The sequence below is a fragment of the Fukomys damarensis genome, unplaced genomic scaffold, assembly GCF_012274545.1.
Source record: "Fukomys damarensis isolate Sample0158 unplaced genomic scaffold, DMR_v1.0_HiC HiC_scaffold_9, whole genome shotgun sequence".
NCBI classification, from domain to species: domain Eukaryota; kingdom Metazoa; phylum Chordata; class Mammalia; order Rodentia; family Bathyergidae; genus Fukomys; species Fukomys damarensis.
This window is the reverse complement of record NW_022900921.1, coordinates 20,753,983-20,776,505: the sequence shown is the minus strand read 5'-3', so window position 1 is coordinate 20,776,505 and position 22,523 is coordinate 20,753,983. Positions and strand designations below refer to the sequence as shown.

At 44.8% G+C, this 22,523-nt stretch overlaps 1 protein-coding gene across 2 annotated transcripts in view; it reads left to right on the top strand.

The window, feature by feature from the left end:
- Positions 1-22,523, top strand: part of Slit3 (slit guidance ligand 3) — a 552,271-nt gene that overhangs the window by 324,909 nt on the left and 204,839 nt on the right. For both annotated transcript variants that reach the window (XM_010622214.2, XM_010622215.1), the window contains exon 4: positions 21,248-21,319. In XM_010622214.2, the coding sequence (XP_010620516.1) occupies positions 21,248-21,319 (72 nt within the window). The remainder of the gene's footprint in view (positions 1-21,247; positions 21,320-22,523) is intronic.

Sequence of the window (22,523 nt, the reverse complement as noted above, 5' to 3'; positions counted from 1 at the left end):
ATATATGCAAACATATACTGTATTATAAAACCGATTTAAAAATAGCAATTTAAAGCCATGTAGAGGGTTCTCCCTGCATCTTCTTCTCCCAAGCCCCGTCCGCCATGGGGGTACAACCACTGTAACAGTCTGGGATCTAGACAGAACTTCTCTGAGGCACAGTCGTCCACATCCATTATCCTGTTCAGACACAGAATGAAGGCAGCCTTTTCAAAAATTCTCATTTTTTTTTATCTCCTTGGTTCTAAATCTCACTTATTCTAAACTCTTCTCCAGAGCAATAATGTTGCCCGTGTATGAGTCACCAAATGCTCAATGTGCTCTTCATAGCAAATGCAGTTCATTTGAGAATAACTCCCAGTAAACTGCCCACTGTTCCTGAGACAGTGGACAGTGCCGAAGTAGTGGAGGGCCGTACCAACCCAGTGTGTAGTTTTAATCATTTCTGTATTTTAAAGTATAAAGGCCTAGTGTAGTGTGTTACATTTTTTTCATTTTCTTTCCTTTCTTCAGCATTCAAATACACGCACGAGGTGATATTTTTCCATATGAAAAAAACACACTGCTAACACTTCTTCTGCAGATTGTAAAGGGTATGAGGTAGAAATTAGAACTTGCTGATAATTGGGACTCAGGGCTTGCTGTTTCTAGAGCTCTAAGTGGAGTCCTCAGAGGACCCCCCTGCATTTCTTTAGTTCTCGTCTCTCTTAATGCTATGTTTCTGGTCACTACCTCAAGTTAGAATTCATTCAGAAGAAACCAACTTCCTTGCAGAAGTTTATACTACATGAACATAGGGTATCAGTTAAAATCTTCTTGAAAGATACTACCTCTTTACCTTCTTTTGTATCCCCAGGACCTCATTAATACGAAAGCTTTAGCACAGCCCTAATAGATGAAATATGTTGAAATAAAATGTTATTTAACTCCAGGATAATTTGGAAATATTAAACCTGGCAGACACCATCTTTTTCTCTCCAAGGTCAAAGAGTCTAGACATTGTCTCTGCATTCATGGATGTCGAAGGCTGTCCTTTCTACCAAGGTGATAGTGGCGTGGGCTCACGATGTGGGTTGGGTGTGAGAAAGCCGGCTCCTCTGAGAGGGGAGGAAAGACGCTGGAAGTAAACAGACAAGTTCAATCCCAGTGTCTTTCTGCTCTATGCCCTTGCTTAAGTTACCTAGTATTTGAACTGTGGTGTCTTCATAGGTAAGATCAGTAGTACCAGGCTTGTTATGCTTTTGAGCATGAAATTATTACATAGTAGGTGTTAGCTAGCTTTCTGGCTCTGTGATGAACTATCCCGAGATGATTATCTTAGAAATCAGTTAGGTTCATGGTTTCAGAAGTTCCAGTCTATGATTAAGTGGCTCCGTGGCTTCCAGCCTCTGATGAAGGCGCCCAATGGCAATGGTGTGGAGTGCATGACAGAACAGCACTGCTCACCTCATATGCCAACGAGGAAATGTGAGGAAGAAGGGGGCTGGGTCCCACAATCCCCTTTCGGGCTGAAGACCTCACACTGGCCCCCATTTCCAGAGAATCACCACCCCCCAGTAGCACCTCCCTGGAGACCAAGCCTTCAACCCATGGGCACCAGGGGACATTCAGCACCGAAACTATAAAAGCAGGTGCTCACCCTCTGATGCTCACCTGAGTATGAGTACAGGCCTCAGCTGTGACTCTTCGTGCTTCTTGGTGCTTCAGGGATGTGAGTGATCTTTTTTTAAAAAAATGCTGTGAGGTCGTAACATTGAGAAGACCAGGTCTGGTCTACAGCTTCTGTACTGCCCTCCCCACCCCTCCAAAACCAGTAGTCTGGTGCCTTTTATTGTGGCCACCTCTAGTCATGCACATATTTCTAGCAGAAATGTATCGTCTTCATGGAAATTCATCCTCTGCCATTATTCCTGCTCCCGGAGCTGAAATGAACAGTCTATAGAGAAGTCTAGGAGTTCTTTCTGTGTGCAAAGGGAATTTTTAGCTTTTGCCAAAATGCTTAGAAGAATGTTAGTATGTGACAAGTGCTTGCAAAGTGTGTGTGTGTGAAGTATTATTAGCGTGGTTTCCAAAGTATGCATTTCTATATTAGCACCAGAGGATATAAGACAAGACTTTAAAATTTCCCAACTTTCTCTCCGAGAGGGGCTTGGATCTGCTGCTGAGAACAGCCCAAGACTGATTATCAGGAGTGGAAAATTAGGCTTTTGGGTTGTTTTTTCTCACTGTTCCCCTTCTCAGCCATCTTCTACTGCAAGCAAACAACCAGAAAAGTCAGTGGGGAAATGGAATGTATTCATTCTTATCCAGAATGTGTGGTTCTCAAGTTTGACTGCCGCAAACAAGTGCCAGTGAAGCAAAGTTTTGAGTCTTCACTGAGAAGGGTCCCCCTACTCTGGCCCTCTCCAAGCTTCTGAGCAGAGAGTGACAGTTGTAGGGTGCTGGAATAGCAGGAAGAGAGTCCTGTTTTCAGGAGCTATTTGGTTGAATGTTGCAGATAAAGCATTTAGCTCTGTGCTTTAATTTCCTCATTAGTAAATGGAATTGATAATGTTCAAAATGTGTCAGAGCACCCTAAGTTCCTGGGGTTCCACCGAGGTGGGCTCCCATGGTACCCCCACTTCAACCTGAGAAGCTCCAGCATCATCTACCCCGTCAGGGCTCTGTGGAAACACCTGTTTAACAAAGTGAGTCTGTGTAAAAGCCGTGAGCTAGATGCTGGATGGAACCACCGTGATTCCCTGATAATTGCAGAGAGCAGGAGGGAATTGATGCAAGAGTGTTGTGAGAGAAATGAGGAGCCATGAGAGCAGGAGACAGAAATGAGATGGGTGGAGATGTAGGGAGTGTCAGTAAAGGGCAGTGTGCGCCAGCCATCCACGCTTAGCAGGGGACCCTTCTCATATACCCTTCTACCCCTGTGGCCTTCTTGTCCCTCATACCACGCCCCCATTATGCCCTCTTTTTGCCCAGGTAAAAGAACATGGCCCTTAAGGGTCCTTCCTGGTCTTTCTGGGATGTCGAGTTTATGGGGCAAAGCCTTACCTTCTGATCCAGAGGATGGGCTGGAGGGCTCCCTCCTCTCGTGAGGCACTGAAGTACTGACAGGTTTGTAACTCATCAGAAGATACCAAAGTGAGTAAAGCCCTGACAGGAAAAACACGCAGGAGTGGGAATTTTGGGCTTCCGGGCCACGGAATTGGCTTCCCCCAGGAATCCCAGCCGCTTTTGAAGTCATCCTCTGTTCATCGCTGCCCTATGTGTGTGGAGACTCTCACTTACTCCTCGCTGCAGAGGACTAAATGAGGAAGAGGCATATGGTGAGAGCAACAGTCTGTTTCTTTTTAAATGAAAATTTATATGCAAATGTGTATTAAAGTATCAGTTAATTTTTAATTGGCTTTCCAAATCAGCATGAAGAAGACCTGTGCCTGTTGGTCTGTTGGTTTAGTTATGCGACTCTTGTTAACATGTAATGAAGAGCTATGGTGTCTTCTGTTCATAAGTATCCTGTGGCTCCTTCTCCTTCTTGGATCACCTCCAAACATGACCCTATCCGCCAATCACCTCCTGTCTTCCCTGCCAGCTCCAACTCAGCCACTCCCCCCGCCGTTCTGCGCTGCCCCTTTCGAAACACACTCACCTGCTTCTCAATTGCATGCGTGCAGCATGCTCAGCCATCCCAGAGTCCTCCCCACGCGGTTCCCCCTGCTCCACATGCTTTACAGCAGGGCTCTTGAGTGTGCAAAAGCCTCTGTAGAAGGGGTTATTTAAAACACAGGTGGCTGTTTCCCACTGCCCCATCCCCACCCCCGCTTCTAATTTAGAATGGCTACAATTAGAAACAAGCATTTCCACTTCTTACAAGTTCCCACATGACCCTCAGGCTCCTGGTCCAGGGACCATACCTTGAGAAACACTGAGGCATCTCCACACCATGTACACACTTCTCTTGCACAATTCCAGCTCTTCCTCCATGGCTGCATTGGAGCTTCACTTCTTCTGGCTGCTGCCTAGCTGCATTGAACTTTTCTATTATACATGCTGCATCATTCAGTATCTTGCGCTGCTTTGGAGTTCCTACCAAAATTATAAACAATCATCTGTGCAATTATGTGCACATATCTGTCTTGCCCACAATTCTATGTGCTCCATGAACAAAGGGCTGTAGTGTTCACCTCCCACCCCTCAACCCTAACTCAATTGCCTGGCATAGAGCAGGTGCTCCATACATTTTAGTTGGCTGGATGAACGGAAGGGTAGATCAGCTCCACCCATTTATGGTAGCTCCATCCATCCACTTATCCAGAAAATTCTTAGGATTACTATGGCTAACGAGAATTTATTATATCTCTCAAAATACTTAAAAAAAAAAAGATTTTAAATGTTCCCAGCACAAAGAAACAGTCGATGTTTGAGGTGATGGAGGATACCCCGATCTCTCTGATTTGATCATTTCATGTTTGTATGTATGAAAGTATCACATTATAGCCTATAAATAGGTACAATATTGTATCAGTACCAAAAATGTGATAGAGGAGAAAAAAAAACAGTCCATCTTAAATGTGGGCAGAGTATTAGAAAGACTGTTCATTCACATGGCACAGAGTAGCCGAGAAGGGAGAACACCTGTCCCATTTACCAGATTGGCCAGTTGCTCTTGGACAGCCAGAGAAGTGGCAGCTACCACACCCAGACCTCACTCATGTCCTGTCCTTCCCGCTTTTTAACAAAACAGCCATCCACAGCAAGAATAGGGAATTTCACACTGAGTCAGGGACCTCTGTTCTTCTTCCAACTCCTGGAACTGTGGGCAGGTCCTTCTTTTGTGGCCTTAGTTTTTCTACCTGTAAACCAAGAAGGTTGGATGTTGAGCTCTTTGTTGAGGATCATAAATTCCAAACAAAGATGTTGCATTTTCAACAGGAGCCAATAACGTTTGGAGTATTTAGATCTTTCTCCTAATCTTAGGCAGACCATGCCATCAAATGGAGTTAAATGGAGGGAACTGGCTCAGTTCTAGGATGAAAGATGGAGAACCTCACTCCCCTTAGGGTCTTCTGTTTAGAGTCCCCATTCTTGAAGGACTGGAAGAGATTGTCTGTAAAGGTAAAAGGCCACAGATGCAGGCCACAGTCACAATCTCAGAAACAATCCTGGAACATAGTAGCCACAGAAATGCTCACATTCTACCCCTGTCTCCCCACTTTAGGGCAATATTCAGCCCAGTGACCTGGCTGAGGTTTTGGAACTAGAATATTCAGGACCTTGAGATACACATGTGTATTTTACATGTGAACCCTAAAAGAATGGATGCTCTTTTTCTGTCATTTTCTTTTGTCTGCGTACCCATTGAGATAATAACTCTGAACCTACCGGGCAACATTCACAGCCTTGCTCATCCCATCTGACTTACTGGGAAAGATCATAAGCAGCCATACAAATGCCCAGCATCACTTCATAGCTACATTTTCACATTCTGCATTTTGAAGTTTGTATTAGTCTAGAAATCCTTCTTTTTGTTTTTTATTTGCAGAGAAATAGACTGTGGTTAAACACAGAATCAGATTGCTGAAGACATGATTAGAAAAGTTCAGAGAGAAAAAGAGAAGGAAAACCAAGAATCTTTCTTTTCTTTGCACCATCTCTTAGTTATAGAAAATATGCTTTTAGCCAGACTTTTACGTAAGAGTTTAAGAATACTTTTACCCAGAAATTTTCTAAGTGCTGAGGATCAAATGCTCTCCCACTGCCCCAAACTTTACACCCACCTGGTTCTACTTCTGTGTTTTAAAAATGATCGTAACAGCTTTCTCTTACCTGCCTGTTTGTCTGCACTCTGCTGTTTGGGGTGTGTTTTCCAGGGCACAGGGAACATTTTCCCTTCTTTGGGTACACCAGGGAGCTGTGGCTGCAGATTATTAAAGAGTAAGCTCCAAGGACCAGAAGAAAGTAAGGGTGTTTGCAGGTTTAGTGGTGTGAGTCTTAGAAAAGTTGATGTGAAGGATTAGAATGGAAGGATTAAAAGACTCTTAAAAGACCAAGCCATTAGAGGACCCATTATTTTATATACATTCTCCAAAATCACATGAATGTGGGAAAGAAAGGAAGGGGGGTAAAAAACTGGCTTCAGTTCAGACCATCGATTATGTCTTTTTTTAAATTCCCTTTTCACAATTTATTTGACATTTTGAACAGTGGCCAAAAAAGCTATTATAACTATAAAACATATTCATTGGGATAAATCTCATTAGTTAAGCGATTTAATTAAAGTATTGACATGCTTAATTGATACGTGTAAGCCAAGACCATTTTCATGTCTTATTTCCATATGCTTTTTCTGCTTTAACAGATATAAGGAGCTGGATCCGGGAAAAAAAAAAAAAAACTCCATAAAAATGCTATAGATTCATCTGGGCCTGCCATCCCAAGGGACCACTTCCTGCCACTCTCCTTGATTCCCAGCCAGCTTCTCCTCTAAGTGGCACTGCTCAGAGGAGAGGTGATGTATACCCCGCTTGAGTGCCTGTCAGGCCCTCTTATGATCAATAGGAGAATATTTATATTAATAAAGCACCGAGTTAATTAAATAAAATGGTCCTCCGGGTAAACTTAAGATACTAGAGGATGGGCAGGAATCGATAGATTCAACCATTTGAACATTAAGTATGTGCCTTGAAATTTTATGGAGCTTTTAAAAACTCGCTTTGTAATGTAAAAAGTTTGAAGCCTGCACAAGTTGCCTCAGCCAGAACCTTGTGTCTTGCTAGAGATGGGGTGGGGAAGGTGCTTGGCAGCCCTCCTGTATTCTGGGGTGTTCCTGTCCTGGGGTGGGGGGTCACCTTGGAGGACAAGCCTGGGCTGAGGGGAAGAGGCCTGAGCTCCGTTCGGAGTCTACACCTGGACGATGGCCCTTTCTTGTCCCCAGAGCAGCCTCCCATGGAGATCTGTGGACGTTGTGTCTGTTCTGGATCCCCTCCTCCTGGGAGAACCCAAATGCTGGGCTTTGGGGGATGAAACTTCTGTTTACAAGCCTCACGAATCCGGCTCAGCTTCGGCCTCTCCCTCTTGCCTCTCTGCCTTTGTTCCACCTGCCTTTCCGTGTGTGTCTTCTGTGTGTGCACTGTCCCCATTCTCTTTCTCTGACTGTGGCTGCCTGTCAGGATGCCTCTGTGAAGTGCCTTTTTCTGTGTCTCAGTGTTTCTCTTCCTGAATTTTTCTCTCATGTATTCTCTCTGGCTCACTCTCCGGGTCTCTTCCTCTTCCTCTGCCCCTCTCTGCCTCTTTTCCTATGTATCTCTTTGTCTCTACATGGCTCCTTCTTTCTCTCTCTCCCCATGCTCTTCTCTTTACCTATTTGTCTTTAGAAGGGGTTATTTCCACACAGACACAGACCTCCACCCCAGCACTGAAAAGCTGAGCAATCAGCGTTCCCCACTGGGTCTGGAGAAAGGAAAAAGAGGACAGATGCTGCAGTGTCTTGCCCCAAGCATCAGGTCCATTTGCAGGAATGACACACCTGCTGTCCTGCTGGTCCTCACTATGGACTGCGTCTTCTCATGTTCTTAGTTACTACCCACAAGGCCTAACTCTTGGTAGGCTGTAGTCATCCTAGTGATGATGATCTTTCATTGAAACGTGCTCCCCAAGACACTTTTAACAGGATTGTGACAATTCCCCTTGCCAAAGAGAGGAACAAGAGACAGGCAGTTTGTGTTGGTAGCAACAAATTCAGTCTGCCTTTCTGCCTTGACAGAGCTCAGCCTTGCCTCTTACAGCTACTTCCTATGTGGCTGTGGACCTTGGTGAGGCTCAGACAAGTCCCCAGCTTCCTCTGAAGGTAGAGGGATACTTGGACTTGCCCTGAGTTGTGCATAGGTGACTGGACCAGTATTCTTCTCACAGCCCAGAGCATATGTTTGAGTGAAGACCACTTCTTGATCTTCCCTGCCCAGCTGTGATCTTCGAGCTGCCTTCAGCTCCTCCTCCCACCCCCACATTTTTCCCTCTTTGTGGAGTCTCTTACAGTTTCCCCTCTGCACAGCATCGCTGTTTAGTCAGCAGCTTCCCAGCCAGCATCCCAGGGAGCTCACAGGGAGCTGGGTGGCTTTAGCTCATGTTCCCATCTTTGCCACGTATTCTCTCCATTCTAGGAGATTGGTCAGTTCTGTCAAGAAGAGTCTCCTTGCAGCACCCAGGAAAATTCTGAGGTACAATAGACTGAACCGAGCTCAATCATTGCTTTCTTTCATATTGCACTTGCTCTGGAGTTGCTCCTTTCCAGTTTTGACTTCCTGTGTGTCAGCTTTCCATTACTATAACAAAATAACTGACATGATCAAATTGTAAAGAAAAAAGGGATATTTTTGCTCACAATTTTGGAAGTTCAAGCCCATGATCTCTTGGATCTGTGACATTGGAGCCTGTGGCAAGGCAACCCATCCCAGCAGGGGCATGTGATAGAGCAAAACCACTCTCTTCATGCCAGGAAGCAAAAGAGGAAGAGGAAGGGACCTAGGTCCCACAGTGCCCTTCAAGGACACAGAGTATCCACTGCCTGCCTCACAAGCTCAAGGACCTGAGTTCAATCCTTGGTACCAAAAAAAAAAAAGGACACAGAGGGATGACCTAAGGACCTCTCTAATATTCCACCATTTCTAGAGATCACCACCCTGGCAACCAAGCATATGGCAACTTTAGCGTGTGGCCCTGGGGAACATTTACAATCCAAACCACCATGCTGTAATATTCTCTGGGGCAAGGAGCCAAGAAGTTTCTTGTCTTCTACTTAGAATATCTGAGCGCTAACTTGAATAGATGCAAATGATAAGCAGCATTTGCTAACTGTTTATTAGGAGCCAGTAAACATACAGTGAGCCCTAAATCCAGTAGCCCTTTTGTCATAATTCCCTAACAACTAATTTCATGGTCCCCGTTCTACAGATGAAGAAACTGAGGTTCGGGCAGGGTTATCTGCTCATGCAAAGTGTCACATAGCTGGCAAATGGCAAAGCTAGGTTTACCATGCGGGCTTCTGGGCTACTGAGCCAGGCTTTCACCCGGGGCCTCATTGCTTACAGAGGGTTTGGTCAAGCTCAGACCTTTGGGGGTCAGGCCTAAAGGGGTTGAGATACCAGGGGAAAATAGGCTTAGGTTTAGCTGGAGAACTATCTTGGGTACATGAGAACAGCATTCCCATTCAAATGTTCCCTTTGTCTTTTTCTTCTGCTCCTCTGCCTCCCACCACAGAGTCTTTCCCTCTCTGCCAGGGATTGGGGAGTTGATTGTATTTGGCAAGGGACTAGTGGCAGCCATCTCACATTCATCATGAATTAATTTCCTCTTTGCAATTCACTGGGTTCTCCAAGCTCTCGTGTCCCTTGACTAGTGCTATGGCCAAAAGTAGGACTAGAATTAAATATTAGTGTTAACTTCAAACTTGGTGTAAATCTATTGAACTGCATCTACCTTTACATAAATAAGCAAGAGAACCGCATCTATTCTCTCTTAGTCAATACAGGACATTCACAGGTGTGAGTTATTAGCAATAACTGTAATTGCTTTGAATGGAACAATAAATAGTACAAGGGGTCGTGATGAGAAATGCCATTCTACAGTATTAGCATAGCTTAATGGCTTAAGCTGCTATATACTTCACCCAGTGCTGGGCTTGGAGAAACTGGCCTTGTAACTCTGGGTGCTGAGCTTGTGCTGAATTGCTTTCCTGCTTCAGTAGAAGATAATTTTGAGCTTTTTTGAAGCCACATTGATTTTATCGGCAGATGGCCCCAGGATAGCATCTCACCTTCCCCATGGAGGTTTCACTTATTTAATGGGGTTCTGAAAAGTTACAATAAAGAGCAGGCATATACAAGCCACATTTCCTTTAGCTACAGCTCTGAATTCCAGATTCCAACCTCTGGGCATTCACAGCCCGAGGCACCGTTCCTCTGCCAGGGCCTCCCACATGTTCACACTTCTTCAGGGAAACAGAATAGACCCATGGGGGCACCTGGCAACGTATCCCTTCGTGGGAGGGAGGAGTTCTCCAGTCCCAGGTACAAATAGACACGCAGGATCCAGAGCAGTGTTCAAAGAAACTTTTCCACACGATCAAGCTGAACACTTAAGGCTACAGTGGAATAGAAATAAGGAAGCATCTTCACCTTCTCCCAAACTACATCCTCTCCGGTTCCAAAAGGGCTCCCCAGTCTTTTGGACAAGTTGGCAGGGAGGAGTCAGATCACTGTGTCAGTTATCACAAAGATAATTGGAACATTCTCGATGCCTGTCATCCCCTCCCACATTTCACTCCCTCGGTCCAGTCCGTTGGGCTTTGTTATCTGTCTTACTTAGTTGGTCTTCACAACAGCCAGGATTCAAAAAGCAGGAGAGGAGGACTTGTGCCTTGGACATGAAACGTGGACAGGCACACAGGCTTTTCTAGATTGAATTTATCTTCCAAAATCTGCTGTACCATTTCATGCCAGGTCTCCGCTCTTTTCAGAAAGAAAACACATGGTCCACTGACTTAGTCTGTGTTCCCGGTGTGACTGCTCGTTCCCATGCTGCAGCTTGACACACACCTCTCTGTCAAAGCTTTACCCATGGCTCCTTAAAAGCAGGCCTCTTCTAGTGCTAGTACTTTTCAAGCGTGATCCTCCACCAGTGAGGTGGAGACAGGCAGCAACAGCTCCCTGTAATCCAGAGGAACGAACCAGACTTGGGGAGAAATGTTCTCAGGGTTAGACATTTATTTTCAGTTACCCATGAACCAGACAAGGGCATGAAATGATTTTCACTTATTTGTTTAATCCATTCAACAACTACATCTTAAGTTATATATCACACCTGAGGTTCAGCAAAAGCCACCCCCCCCCGTACACATGAAGCTACGAATTTAATAAGGGAGCCAGCAAAAAAGACCACATAACCTCCTTACGAGCTTAACCGCCAGTGAGGATGTAGATTGAATGACAGCTGCTGTAGATCCAAACTCACTTTGTCCAGTGCCCAGGTGGCTAATTTGCTTTCCAGCTTTGGTAAAGTCAAACTTAACCATCTTGTAACTGCTACTGTGTTAAAAGGACCACCTAGGCGAATGGTCTGCCATATTGTTCAGGGTTTCTCTTCCCGAAAAATTAAAAGAATATGGAAAGGAGGTTGACTCACTTATACCTCCTCTCCCGTCTTCCCTGACAATGACCAGGTCCAAGCAGTAACTGAAAATATGTGCTTACAGCAAACATGTTAGAAACATGGTCCCCATCTTCTCAATGTTTGCTAATAATCGCCTAAGTCGATTTTCACCTCGGGGAGGTTCTGCCTCTGAGCCTAGGCTCTTAAGTCCACAGCAGGAAAGGAAAATTGGGGGGCTTAGGTCAGCAATCAATCAAGAAGCAGGCCAAATGCACACACTTCAATTCAGAACAATTCCATAAGGCTCCCCCGCCGCTGCCACCTCCCCCCTCGTTTACAAGGTTTCATCTCCTAATTGCAAAAGCTTTTTGGCATGGGAATGTCTTTGTGAAGAAGAGAGGACTCAATTTGGACAATGCTCTCCAAAGAAGACATGGGAACAAGGACGCTGCTCCAATTAATCAGCGAATGCCAGGGCTCCGGCTTTCGGGGCCAAAGGATCGATTTACATAAAGCTACTTCTTGAGATGAATTTGCCTCTCCTTCTCCTCCCCCGCCTTCCTTGTTCAGCCAGCATTAGCTATGCTACTAGGTTTCAGATTGACAGAGTCAGCTACGACAATCAAATTAGGGATGAAAGCCTTAGATAGTTGCCAAGGGAGAGGCCGGAGGGGCCGGAGGGGGTGGGGAACAGTGTGTTACCCTCGGAGGAGGAGGATGCATTGCGCAGAAATGGGCTCCCACTCCCCAAAATGCCCCATTGAGCAGACACTTCACCTCAAATGGGAAAACAGAAACCCAGCCTCTGTGCTTTGGTATAACCACCCTACCCCCAGGCAAGGCTGATAAATTAAACCAAAAGGTTCCATGAGTCCTAAAAATTGGCGTGGCACCCTTTCAGGTAAATAATTTGATCATCTCTATCAGATTCTCTGCATCAGATTTCTTCACACAACGTAAAGACACCAACATCCCAGTTGGGCCCCTGAGGAGTACACAGCGTTGTGGACACGGACTTGGGAGCAGATGCTGTGGCTGGAATCCTGGTGTTTTCTGAGCCACACAGGGAGACAAGGAAGCATGAACCGGAACAGAAGGCATGATTGGGCTGCTAATGAGAGCTCTCCGATCCCATCTAATGCAGCCACCTTGTCGCTAAATTGTGATAATCCCAGGGATTAGTGAGCTGTGGAGAAGCTCAGCCTCTGCGCTCTTTCCTGGAGATGATCGGTCAATTATGATGCTGTTTCATGAACACAAAAAGCATTATTTGGAGTTCCATAGGATAATTAAGGAAAGAAAGTTTCCCTTTGGACTGGCAGCACTGATTAACCCTGCCAGCCCTGGAAGAGTGGTTTGGAAAAACAGATTAAATCCAATGGCTGGAGAGGGATTCTCTGCCTAACAGAGGAGGGATGGCTAAATGGTGACTATTTCAAAATGTGACTTGCTTCCTTCATCCAGGGGTTTTAACCTTGACTGGCTTTCTTCATATCTCCTCCTCTTGTACACCCAAACCCCCAGGCAGTCCGAAATTGGGCTTCTTTAGATCATCTCCAACTCTAAAGTCTTTCTCCTCTCTCAGCAGTGAGGGGCTGAGTAGCTCCTGTGTCCAGCCCTAGCCTTTACTGTAGCCCTGCACTCTAGCCATGTGTGGCTCCTGACTACTTGGGATGTGGCCCAGCCAGACCATCATAAGATATAAGAACATCAGATTTCAAAAACTTGGCAGACAAAGACAATGAAAAACATCTCCATAAATTTTTATATGAATTGCATGTCAAAATGGTAATAGTTTGGATATATTGGTTTAAATTAAGTACTTTACTAAAATTAATTTCAACAGCTTCTTTTTACCATCTTTCATGTGGCTAATGGAAAACTTTAAATTGCATCTAGGGCTCTTATTCTATTTCTGTGAGACAGTGCTATTCTAGAATTAGTAGACCTCCCCTGGAAGCCCGGTGACAGCTTCTTTCCCTTCATGGGTCCCAGATCTAAGTTTGAAGATCAAATGCAACCAGGGCTGAAATTTTCTGTTAGCCAGATAAGGAGTTATTTGATGTGTGTGTGTGTGGAACCTGGGATTGAAATCAGGACCCTGCACTTGCCAGGCAGGTGTGGTGCCACTGAGCTAAATCCCTGGCTCTGGAGTTATTTGATCTTGATTTGGGAGTAATGGGTAATTTAGATGGGCCCATCTACTCCTAGATCCCCTCCTGAGTACTCCTTGTTGTCCAGACTTAGCCTCATTTACCAGCCTGCACATCCCTGAAATATTGTCTTTATATAATCTGCCTGGCAAGAGACACAAAGAGTGCCCACACTGGCAACTAATTGGAGAGCAAGCAAACAACACTCTCTCACAGCCTTCTGTATTCACCTGCAGCCTAACCACCTCCCTGACCCCCCTTCTCCTCCCTTTGGTCAGAAAGCTCTTGGGGAGCAAACACCTTAGCTCTGATGTGCTGGAACCACAGTTCTTATCCTGCTCCTCACCTGCTCCCCGGCACTCTGTCCTCTGAGTTGTGTCTTCCTAGAACATGGGAGGGAATTGCTTGCCTGTGAGGGTCTCTCAGGAGTATTCTAATTGGTTTGAGAGAGTCCAGGTGCAAAGGGCTTGGTTCTCTTGTGCCATGCCCCTGGAGTCTCAGGGGTGAATGTAAACTCCCTAGCCTCGTTCCCTGTAGGCCAGCCTCTGAACTGGCCCCTAAATGGCTTTTAAAGTACACACTGGTGTCATTCTCCACTTCAGACTTTCCCTGTGACTCTATCCAATCCCAAGGGGCATTTTGCCAAACACCTGAGATGCATTTTTGAGCCTACGATTTTCCCTAAAATTAGATGTAAACATTAAAAAAAAAAATAGGGTCCTGTACTTGTCAAATGGACACAGAAGTTTGCATTCATATACTTCCTTAGACTTTGGGAAGCCCTTGCTTGGCTATCCTCTGATGCCTAACCAATTTCTAGAAAGTACAACTTGAAGAACAGAAAATTAAGCTAATTGTCTTAAAGGCACACAGCCTGGTAAACAGCCTGGGATGTTAACTTAGTACCAAACTTGCTGCACTAAACAGTCCAATTGTAGCTCTGAAATGTGTTAAAATTTAGACTCCAAGTTCATCTGAGGTTATCTGACTCAGAAGATTTGGGATAGGTCCCAGGAATCTGAATTAAAGTTTCTATTATAAACATGCTGTATGTATTTAAAACAAACACGAATAATAAGTGACCTTGTTAATTCCTCCTCACCCAGCTCCAATGATTATCACCTCCTCCCAGCCTTGTCTCATCTGTACCTCTTCCAGCTTCCCCTGTTCCAGATCATTTTGAAACAACGCACAGACATCATTTCACCTTTAATAATCTTAGTATTCTCTGTCGGGGATAAACACTAAGTAAACAGAAACACAGCCATAATACTGTTTTCATAGTTAAGTTTTTAAGTGAGCAGGAATTTATTCTCTTGAAGGATCATCCGTAAATTCCAATCAGAGGAGCCACAGACCCTGGTGTGAAAAGGACTGCTGTTCCCTGCCACTCTACATGGCGTGCTCATGCTCCTGATTCTCTCAAACCGTCCAGTTCGAAAGCCAACACCAAAGCACCCCTGTCCTAAACAGTCATGGTGATTCAGATTGGCATCTTTCCCTCTTTTTTTCTCAAACTGCAAAAGATTCTGGTTGAATGAAACAAAGCTGTAAAAGTCACATGCATTTAGATAAGCCTTTCTTGTTAAAAAGGAAAATATAGTGAAAATGGTGCTCTTACTTTTGAAGATTTCTGGGTGTTGTTTTACTTTTGTGAATGGGAGTCTATTTCTTTTATATCTGGTGTCATGAAGAAGGTGAGCTCTGGGAGGACAGGTAATCGGTTCTGTTCACATCTGTATCAAAACACCGTGTTGCAACACACAGTAGGTACTCAGTTTATCTTTGTTGAGAGAGGTAAGAATGCCAGCTGGCATTTAATCCACCAGTTTTGAGCATCTAAAAGGTATGGCAAGGGCATTTCTGATAATGTTGTCAGGGAAGACAGAAGAGAGTGGCTCTGATGGAAACCTTTGATTCAGTAAGTTTCTGACATTAATGAAATAAGCAGCTTATACTCCCGCTGCAATGAAAGATTCAGAACACACTGAAGCCATGGAAAACAATTTGGATTTTTTTTTCCCCCATTGGTACTTCAATTCTATGGATCCTGTGATAGGAGGCAGCTCTTTCAGAAAATAATTTCATTGGCACCACTGTCGTCTCTCTCGGACAAAGGATGCCATGGACTAGATGCCCAGATGGAGGACCAGGGCTTTTTACTGGAACATAAGCTCAGGGATCATTTGATTTTGACCGTGACCCAACTCCAAACATATAATCTTACTTATTAAGATAAATTGCCTGCAGAAGAGATTTACCTATTAAGATAAATCCTCCCTCAAGTCCACACTGTAAAATCCTGAGGGAGCAATTTTGCCTGCCTGTCTGTCCCTCCTGCTGTATAAAATAAGGTATACAAAATAATGTCTTTCTCTTTAGTTCTAGAGGAGTGTGATTGTCACAAGGATATGATGTTAGGAGTCTGGGGTTCAGGAAGTGATGGACTAAGGGTTCAGCTTTATTTAGAGATGGTCCTGAGAATACAAGAAATTGTAGATTTGTTGATTATTTTTTAGGAATTTTTAAATCTCTAAGTCAGTTTTGATTGATATCAAGTGCACAGATGGCAGATTTCCTCCCACAAGGTAGAGAATGTAAAAGTAATTTTAACATATTCAGGCCAAAGAGAATCAGAATGGTAATCCACCACTCTAATCCAAAATCCAATAATAGTTCCAAATATAGATGCCTTTTTACCATTCCTTATTTTAGTTTGACTAATCAAGGATTGATAGCTTTTTTTTTTTAATGTTTCGAAAAAGGTACCATTGATTATTCTCTGTGCAAAAGGATTGAGGGGGGAAACAAAGAAATATAAACATTATTGAATATCAGATTGACTTGTTCCTGTTTTCTCTGGTAATTTAGCTTCCTCTTGATCCTTGCTTCTGGATATACCATCTTTGAGAGTGATGTTTTAATCTTCTGAGACCTCGGTGGGTCAGAATTTTTCTCTAAGCAGCCTTAGAATGATCTGGGTTGGATTCTGCAATGTCCTCTTTCCTGGTACTCACTGCTAAAGTCTCAGCCGGGAGTTCCTTCAGCAGTCTGCCCTTGCATTACCCGACCACCATTAGGAAGGGCAGGCTGAGCTTGGGCATTTGCATCTCGTGGGTGGTCCTAACAAGGACCTGAGGCAGGACCTCAGAGATCTGGTTCCCTTGCTGGTAGACAGGAGCTTCCCGTGGTCTCTGACTAAGTCCGTAATTTTATTTGGTTGTAATTTGTTCTCCTTCATCCCAGTGCATCCCTTCATGGTCTCTCTTCGTTAATCAGTTATTTAACCTCTGAGTCCTTGGCTCAATGTCTGCTTTTGGGACAGCGCAGCATAAGGTGGGCCTTTTTCCTGAATCAAACCCTGCTGTCTTATCGGAAAGAATCTAGAGTCAAAAGTAGATACCCCTTTCTAGGTAACAGATGAGGGAGACATTAATCTCTAACTTGGATTTTTTGGAAAGGGTACTAGCAACATTTAAGTGTTTTATTCTTTTCACAATATTAAAGATATGTCCTGGGGCTGCTGATAAAGGACATTTGGACATTTTTAGCAATGTTAGTCCAGGATGAACAGAGAAACTCCTAAGAAGTAAATACTATACAGCCATTTGTGTTCCAGATGCAAAGTTCTTATACATATGCTGAGTCATTTTGTTGTGACAGCTGGTGAGGCTGGCAAAATTAATGGTCTGATTGTAAATGAGGAAACTGAGACATGGAACATTTTAGCAACTTACATGATCGTACAGCGCGTGAGTAGCTCTACCCAGCCAGGGATTTCACTCTGTGGTTCCCCGGCCTGCCTCACAAGCACAAGGTCCAGAGTTCAATCCCTGGTACCAAACAAACAAACAAAAAATAATGATAAGTAGATCTACCCACTTCATAGACAAAAATTCCCCAGGTCTCTGGAAGATTCCAAGCTCCATTTTGTGGCTTTGAAATAATTTGGGATCAACACCTAAGAACAACTCCTCCTCCACCCCATCCTCATACACTGCTGTGTAACGCAGACAACACTTCTGGTACCATGAAAGTGACAAGGACAAGAGCAGTGTCCCTAGTGGAGCAAAAAGGGCATTTTCCTGTTCCACGTCCTGTAGGGGTAGGGGTAAAGGTGAGGGTTGCCTTTCATTGTTGTTCCAGAAACAAAGCATGCCTGATATTGCAGGGAGAGCCCCAGGAAGCATTTCAAAAGCTCCGCTGGAACTAGACAGCCTTTCAATCCATATATCAAAGTGTCTGCAGTTCCCATTTCAAGGTAGATGAAGCAATAATAAATTTGTGAAGAAAGTTAATCTGTGTCCAAAGCATTTTAGTAAATTAAAAAGGTTGGGGGAAGGGCTGGCTGAAAGAGGGATGGTATCAGTTCTTGCCAACTCCTGTTTGACTTACTGTCTCCTTAATAAGTCATCTTTGGTCCTGTGTTTTTGGATGGAATAATCAGTCAGTTAATCATTTTCCGGAAGCTGAAAAATGCACTTTAGCTAATGCAGTACTTTTTTCTTCCAGAATCCTAATTATTTAAAAAGGCTCCCTGTTCCATAGCTCCTCTTCTCAACCAGGAAAGCCTTCCCTACCAGTTATCTTTGTGTCCCCAGAGAGACCCACCCCATCTTATACCCACCACCCTGGCCCTACCCCAACCTTGTGCTTTTCTCCTCCAATGTTAAAAAAAATCCCTTTCTGGTCACTTCTAGGCATCTCCACAGGCTGCTTCCCTTATGAAAGGTGAGGCAATAAAACTCAAACAAGCAATTGGCTGGGACTAGCCTCTTAGGCATTCTGGATAGATTTTGTTACTTTTGTTTAAGTGTCAGCAGAAAACGGTGGTTCTTGTCTCTCTCAAGGATCGTACTTAACAATAGCTTCATGCTTGGGCATCACGCTGAGATAAAAACACTATTAAAGTAGCATCACAAAGGCCCCAGGATAATGGTGACTGGATGGTGGGGTGGGGGGCGAAGCTCCCAGCCCTGCAGCCCTCCTCCAAGCCCCCTCAGTAACACCCGTTAACACTGTCAGTTTGTCAGCCTACTGGAGGTATTTATGAAATCGATATACAATCCTGCAGAGGCATGGCTGTGGTATTGTTCGCTGGGGAAGAGAAGCTCAATGGAAAATAAAATTAATAAAATTTATAAGCAAATTGTCATGAGGAACAGATAAATTTCCTACAATCTACAGTTTTACTCTATTTTTATTCTATTAGGGTAGCAGAAAGCTATGGCAAAGAGGAAGAAAAAATGTCATGCCTTATACGGGGCTCCTTAGAGTGACGCTGGGTACATTTACAGGAAGAACACAGTGACCAGAGACCAACACAGCTGCCCCCTGAAGTATAGAATTTTGTCTATGTGACTCCCTGCCTGTTAAGCTATCTACCCTCACTACAGGCAGAGTTTTTTGCTGAAAACTCCCTCTCCTGTCTTCATCCTACTGTACTGCAAGCCAGAACTTTCATACTTTGCTATTTCTTCTGATTTGTTTTCAGATTCATCCTGCTCAGAACAGGCTAATACATGACAGGAAGATGTACCCCTTTCAGCTTGTAGCCACGGTCAAAGCTGGCAGTTTTAAACCTTTCTCCTGTTTGCTTCCTTTGCCCCTGATTTTTCTCACCAGTCTTTTGTCAGACCTTGTGGCTAAGGCTCATCTCCCAGAGCAGCCAGAGATAAAAGCCAAACCTGGGAGGGTCATGAGCAGGAGCGGGGTGGCCTGGAGACCAGCCTTCACATACAGAAAGGACTGGGCCATCGCGGCTGCTGGAGCCTTGGGAGCCACCCAGATGCCTGGTAAAAATCACATTAGTTGGTCCAGGGCCCCTTCTCTGGAAGCTGATGGAGAGCAACTGAGTGGCCTGGGTGACACCGCCTGACCTCCGCTGTCACCGAGGGCTTTGTTCAGCGCCCCGACTCCAGGCTGGAGCCCTGCTCATTGAATCAGACCTGGCTGGGGAGCCTGCGACAGGGCTCATTGTGCATGTCAATTTATTTACATCAGATGCAGACAAGAGAAACTGGATTTGAGGGAGGGAGCACCCTGACTGTAGCCCCAGAAGCCTCTGGAACTCACAGCTATACCCCTTCCTGACTCGGAGGTTTGTCTTGAGGCTAAAAAGTAGCCCCAAACATCCTCAAGGGTCATGAGTTTTAATCAGCTGCTCTGAGCTTAATGTGGATCCTCTCAGCAGGTAAGAGTGGAAAAATACAACCACCTTCTCTCCTTTCTGCTTTCCCTCTTCCCCCTTTGAACAATGCTCAGTGAAACTACCTAGGTTTTAGTGGAACATGCTTGACTTCTTTTTCCAAATATACGTGGAATCATCAGTACTTCTTGATGAGATTCCCATTGTCCATCAGACTGTGTCTTACCAGTTAAGTCTGTCAGAAACTCGCAAGGATGTATTTATCCTGGGACCAGCAAGTTCTCCTTATAGGACCTTGTGCCCAGGAAATAGCTAGGCAAGTGTCTCCAAGAGTATGGGCAGGGAAGGTTGCCTATTGTTTCTTTAAATCGCTAATCATTCAGTGCCTGTCCAGTTATTTGGGATAATATAGCCATCCACACAATTTGACGATTACAGCCATTATAGATCTTGGTGCCGGGCTGGGGATTGAGCTCAGTGGTTCCACTGCCTACCTCAAAAGTCCAAGGTCCCAAGTTGGATCCCCCGTCCAAAAAAAAAAAGTTGGTGTTGATGTACTGGTAACAGTGTGACCAGATGTTCTCAATATAGTAAGTTAAAAATGGTTTATAATAAAAAGCTCTATATTATAAGGTCATATTGGTGAAATTTATATGTATTACTCCTAGTTGGTAGCAGTAGTTACATCTGAATGGTTGATTGCTTTTACATTAATATTTGAGGGTTTCTCTTTGTTCTTTTCAGAGTAGTGTGCCTTTTATATCTTAAAAAAAAAAAAAAAAAACGCAGAAGTGACTGTTCCCTTAGTCCCACTTCTCACACTGCGCCTTTCCCCCGGTGTCGCCTTTGGAGAAGTTTCCACAGCCCATGCTGGGCACAACCAGCCTGGCTTGAGTCACTGCATGAGCGTCCTGTAGACCCACTTTGTGCTCTCTGGAGGCCTGACGGGTCTTTACAGAGGTTACTCCCTGAGGTCCCAGCAGGCTTGAGGTATGAGTGAAAACAAGGTCATGATTGGTGTAACAAGTAGCATTACTATCACTAGAAAACAAAAACGAAAATTGCTTGCATCATTCTTAGGAAAAGAAATTAAGGCTTTGGGATGCCTAAACCCCAGGACAACACTTGGGTTTGAGCCAGCGGTGGGGTCTCCCCCTGTATCCCTTACCCTTTCTCAAAACATCTTGGTGTCACTTAATGCTTGATGTGGTGCCGGCGGGGATCCCCCCCCCCCATTTGGGATGGGTTTGTGGAAATGTAGTTTTACTTGCATCGTGCCTGTCACTAAGAAGATCCAGGAGGCCTGCAGGCGTCTGTGGGACTCTAGAATAAGCTGAAGTCGTGATCTTCACCAAAAAATCAGGTGGCCAGGCTCTGTTCCAATCCCAGAGAGCCTGAACACCAGAGGACAGCCCAGAGATGGGAGACTGAGTGCTGTCGACCCCGCATGGGGGAAGGGTACCCCTGGGGGAGTGGGCAAGAGGTCTTCTGGGAGGTGGCAAAACAGAATTGGATGCAGAATGTGCAACAAATAACCCAGGTCTTGGCTCGTGGCCTGGAGGTGTGAGACCACCCACAGAGCCCGCTGTGGAGGCTCCCGGCTCCCGCCTGGTAATCATTTCAGCAAAGGCCAGAGCTCACACAGAACAATGTGAACGCTTGTAGCAGCCCTGGCCTGAGACTAAACAGTCCCCCAAACACTTGTGACCCAGCGCTGAGGCAGCCTCCCAGGGTTTTTGTTATCATAATGAGATGCACAGAAAGCTGGGCCTCTTTAACGTGGTTTGCCTCCTTTCTTCTCGTTTAGAGATCTGAGCGAAAACCAGATCCAGGGGATCCCGAGGAAGGCATTCCGTGGCATCGCTGATGTGAAGAACCTGTAAGTGCGATTTTTGTTGCTTTGCTGCAGATGTAGGTCACTCAGGCTCTCTGGCCAGAGGGGAATGAGGTACTGCGGGAGGGCAAGCCAGGCGTCTTTGGAGATTGAGGGCCGCGTTTAAATGTTTTCCAAAACAAGCCTCGTAGAGCCTGATTCCTTCCTGGTTATTTACGCTCAACCTGGTTCAGAGCCTGGCCGCACATTGGAAGGATGGCGTCGGTGGGAATCAGCTTTTTCCGATGCCATTATTACCCTCTGTAAAATGGGGACGATAACCTGGTGAGGTATTGTATGCAACAGAGAAAATGTTAAAGACCAACTGGAAGCCTGAGTGCCTTGTCATTGTAAGTGTCCGTAAGTTGGAGCCTTGACAGTGACGGTGATCTCACTGTTACTAACAGGCTCCTCATGATTCCCTGTGGGAGAGCATCAGCCCTGATACCCCAAGACCTTGGGGAGATGGAGCCCAATCCATTTCTGGTGCATTCGATGTTTGTTTCTTTTTGACATTTTAAAATCATTGATAGCAGAAAGTTTCAAAAAAATAGGCAGGCCTATGTATGGGTTCCCTCAATGGTAACTAAGACCTTACATAGCCATAGTGTAATAGCAACGCTAGGAAATTTACATGGGTACAACCCACAGACTACTCTTCAGACCTCAGTTTCCCACACACTCATTTTGTACACGTGTGTGAGCGTAAGCATGGGTAGCTACGTGCAGTTTCATTGTAGGCAGATTCACGCAACGGCACTGCAGTCAAGAGGCAAAACTGTTCCGTTGCTGTGGACTTTTTTCCTTGTCTCTTTAAATTTTTAGTTTTCTGAGTACATGTTTGCAGTACATAATGATTACTTTCATTGCAGGCGGTTGATACATGTATGTAACACTTCTTCATACTTTTTTTCACCCTCCTCTCCCCATTGCTGCATTTTAAAACTTACTAAATCACCTTGATTCTTCCCCACATGACCTCAAGATTTGCTTCTCATCAGGGGGATTCCTGGGCCCCTATCTTCAAACGGTGTGTCTCTTGTCAGTGTCTGCCTGTACCACTATGCCCATGGATGTGGAGCTTTTTTTTGTAGACAGGCACAGAAAGATGGCCAAGCAGGCACGGCCGTCCACCAGCCTCCTCCGCACCCTCAAATTCAATTTTGAAAAGTCTTAAAGGGAACTTAAAAAAAAAAAAAAAAAAAAAAAA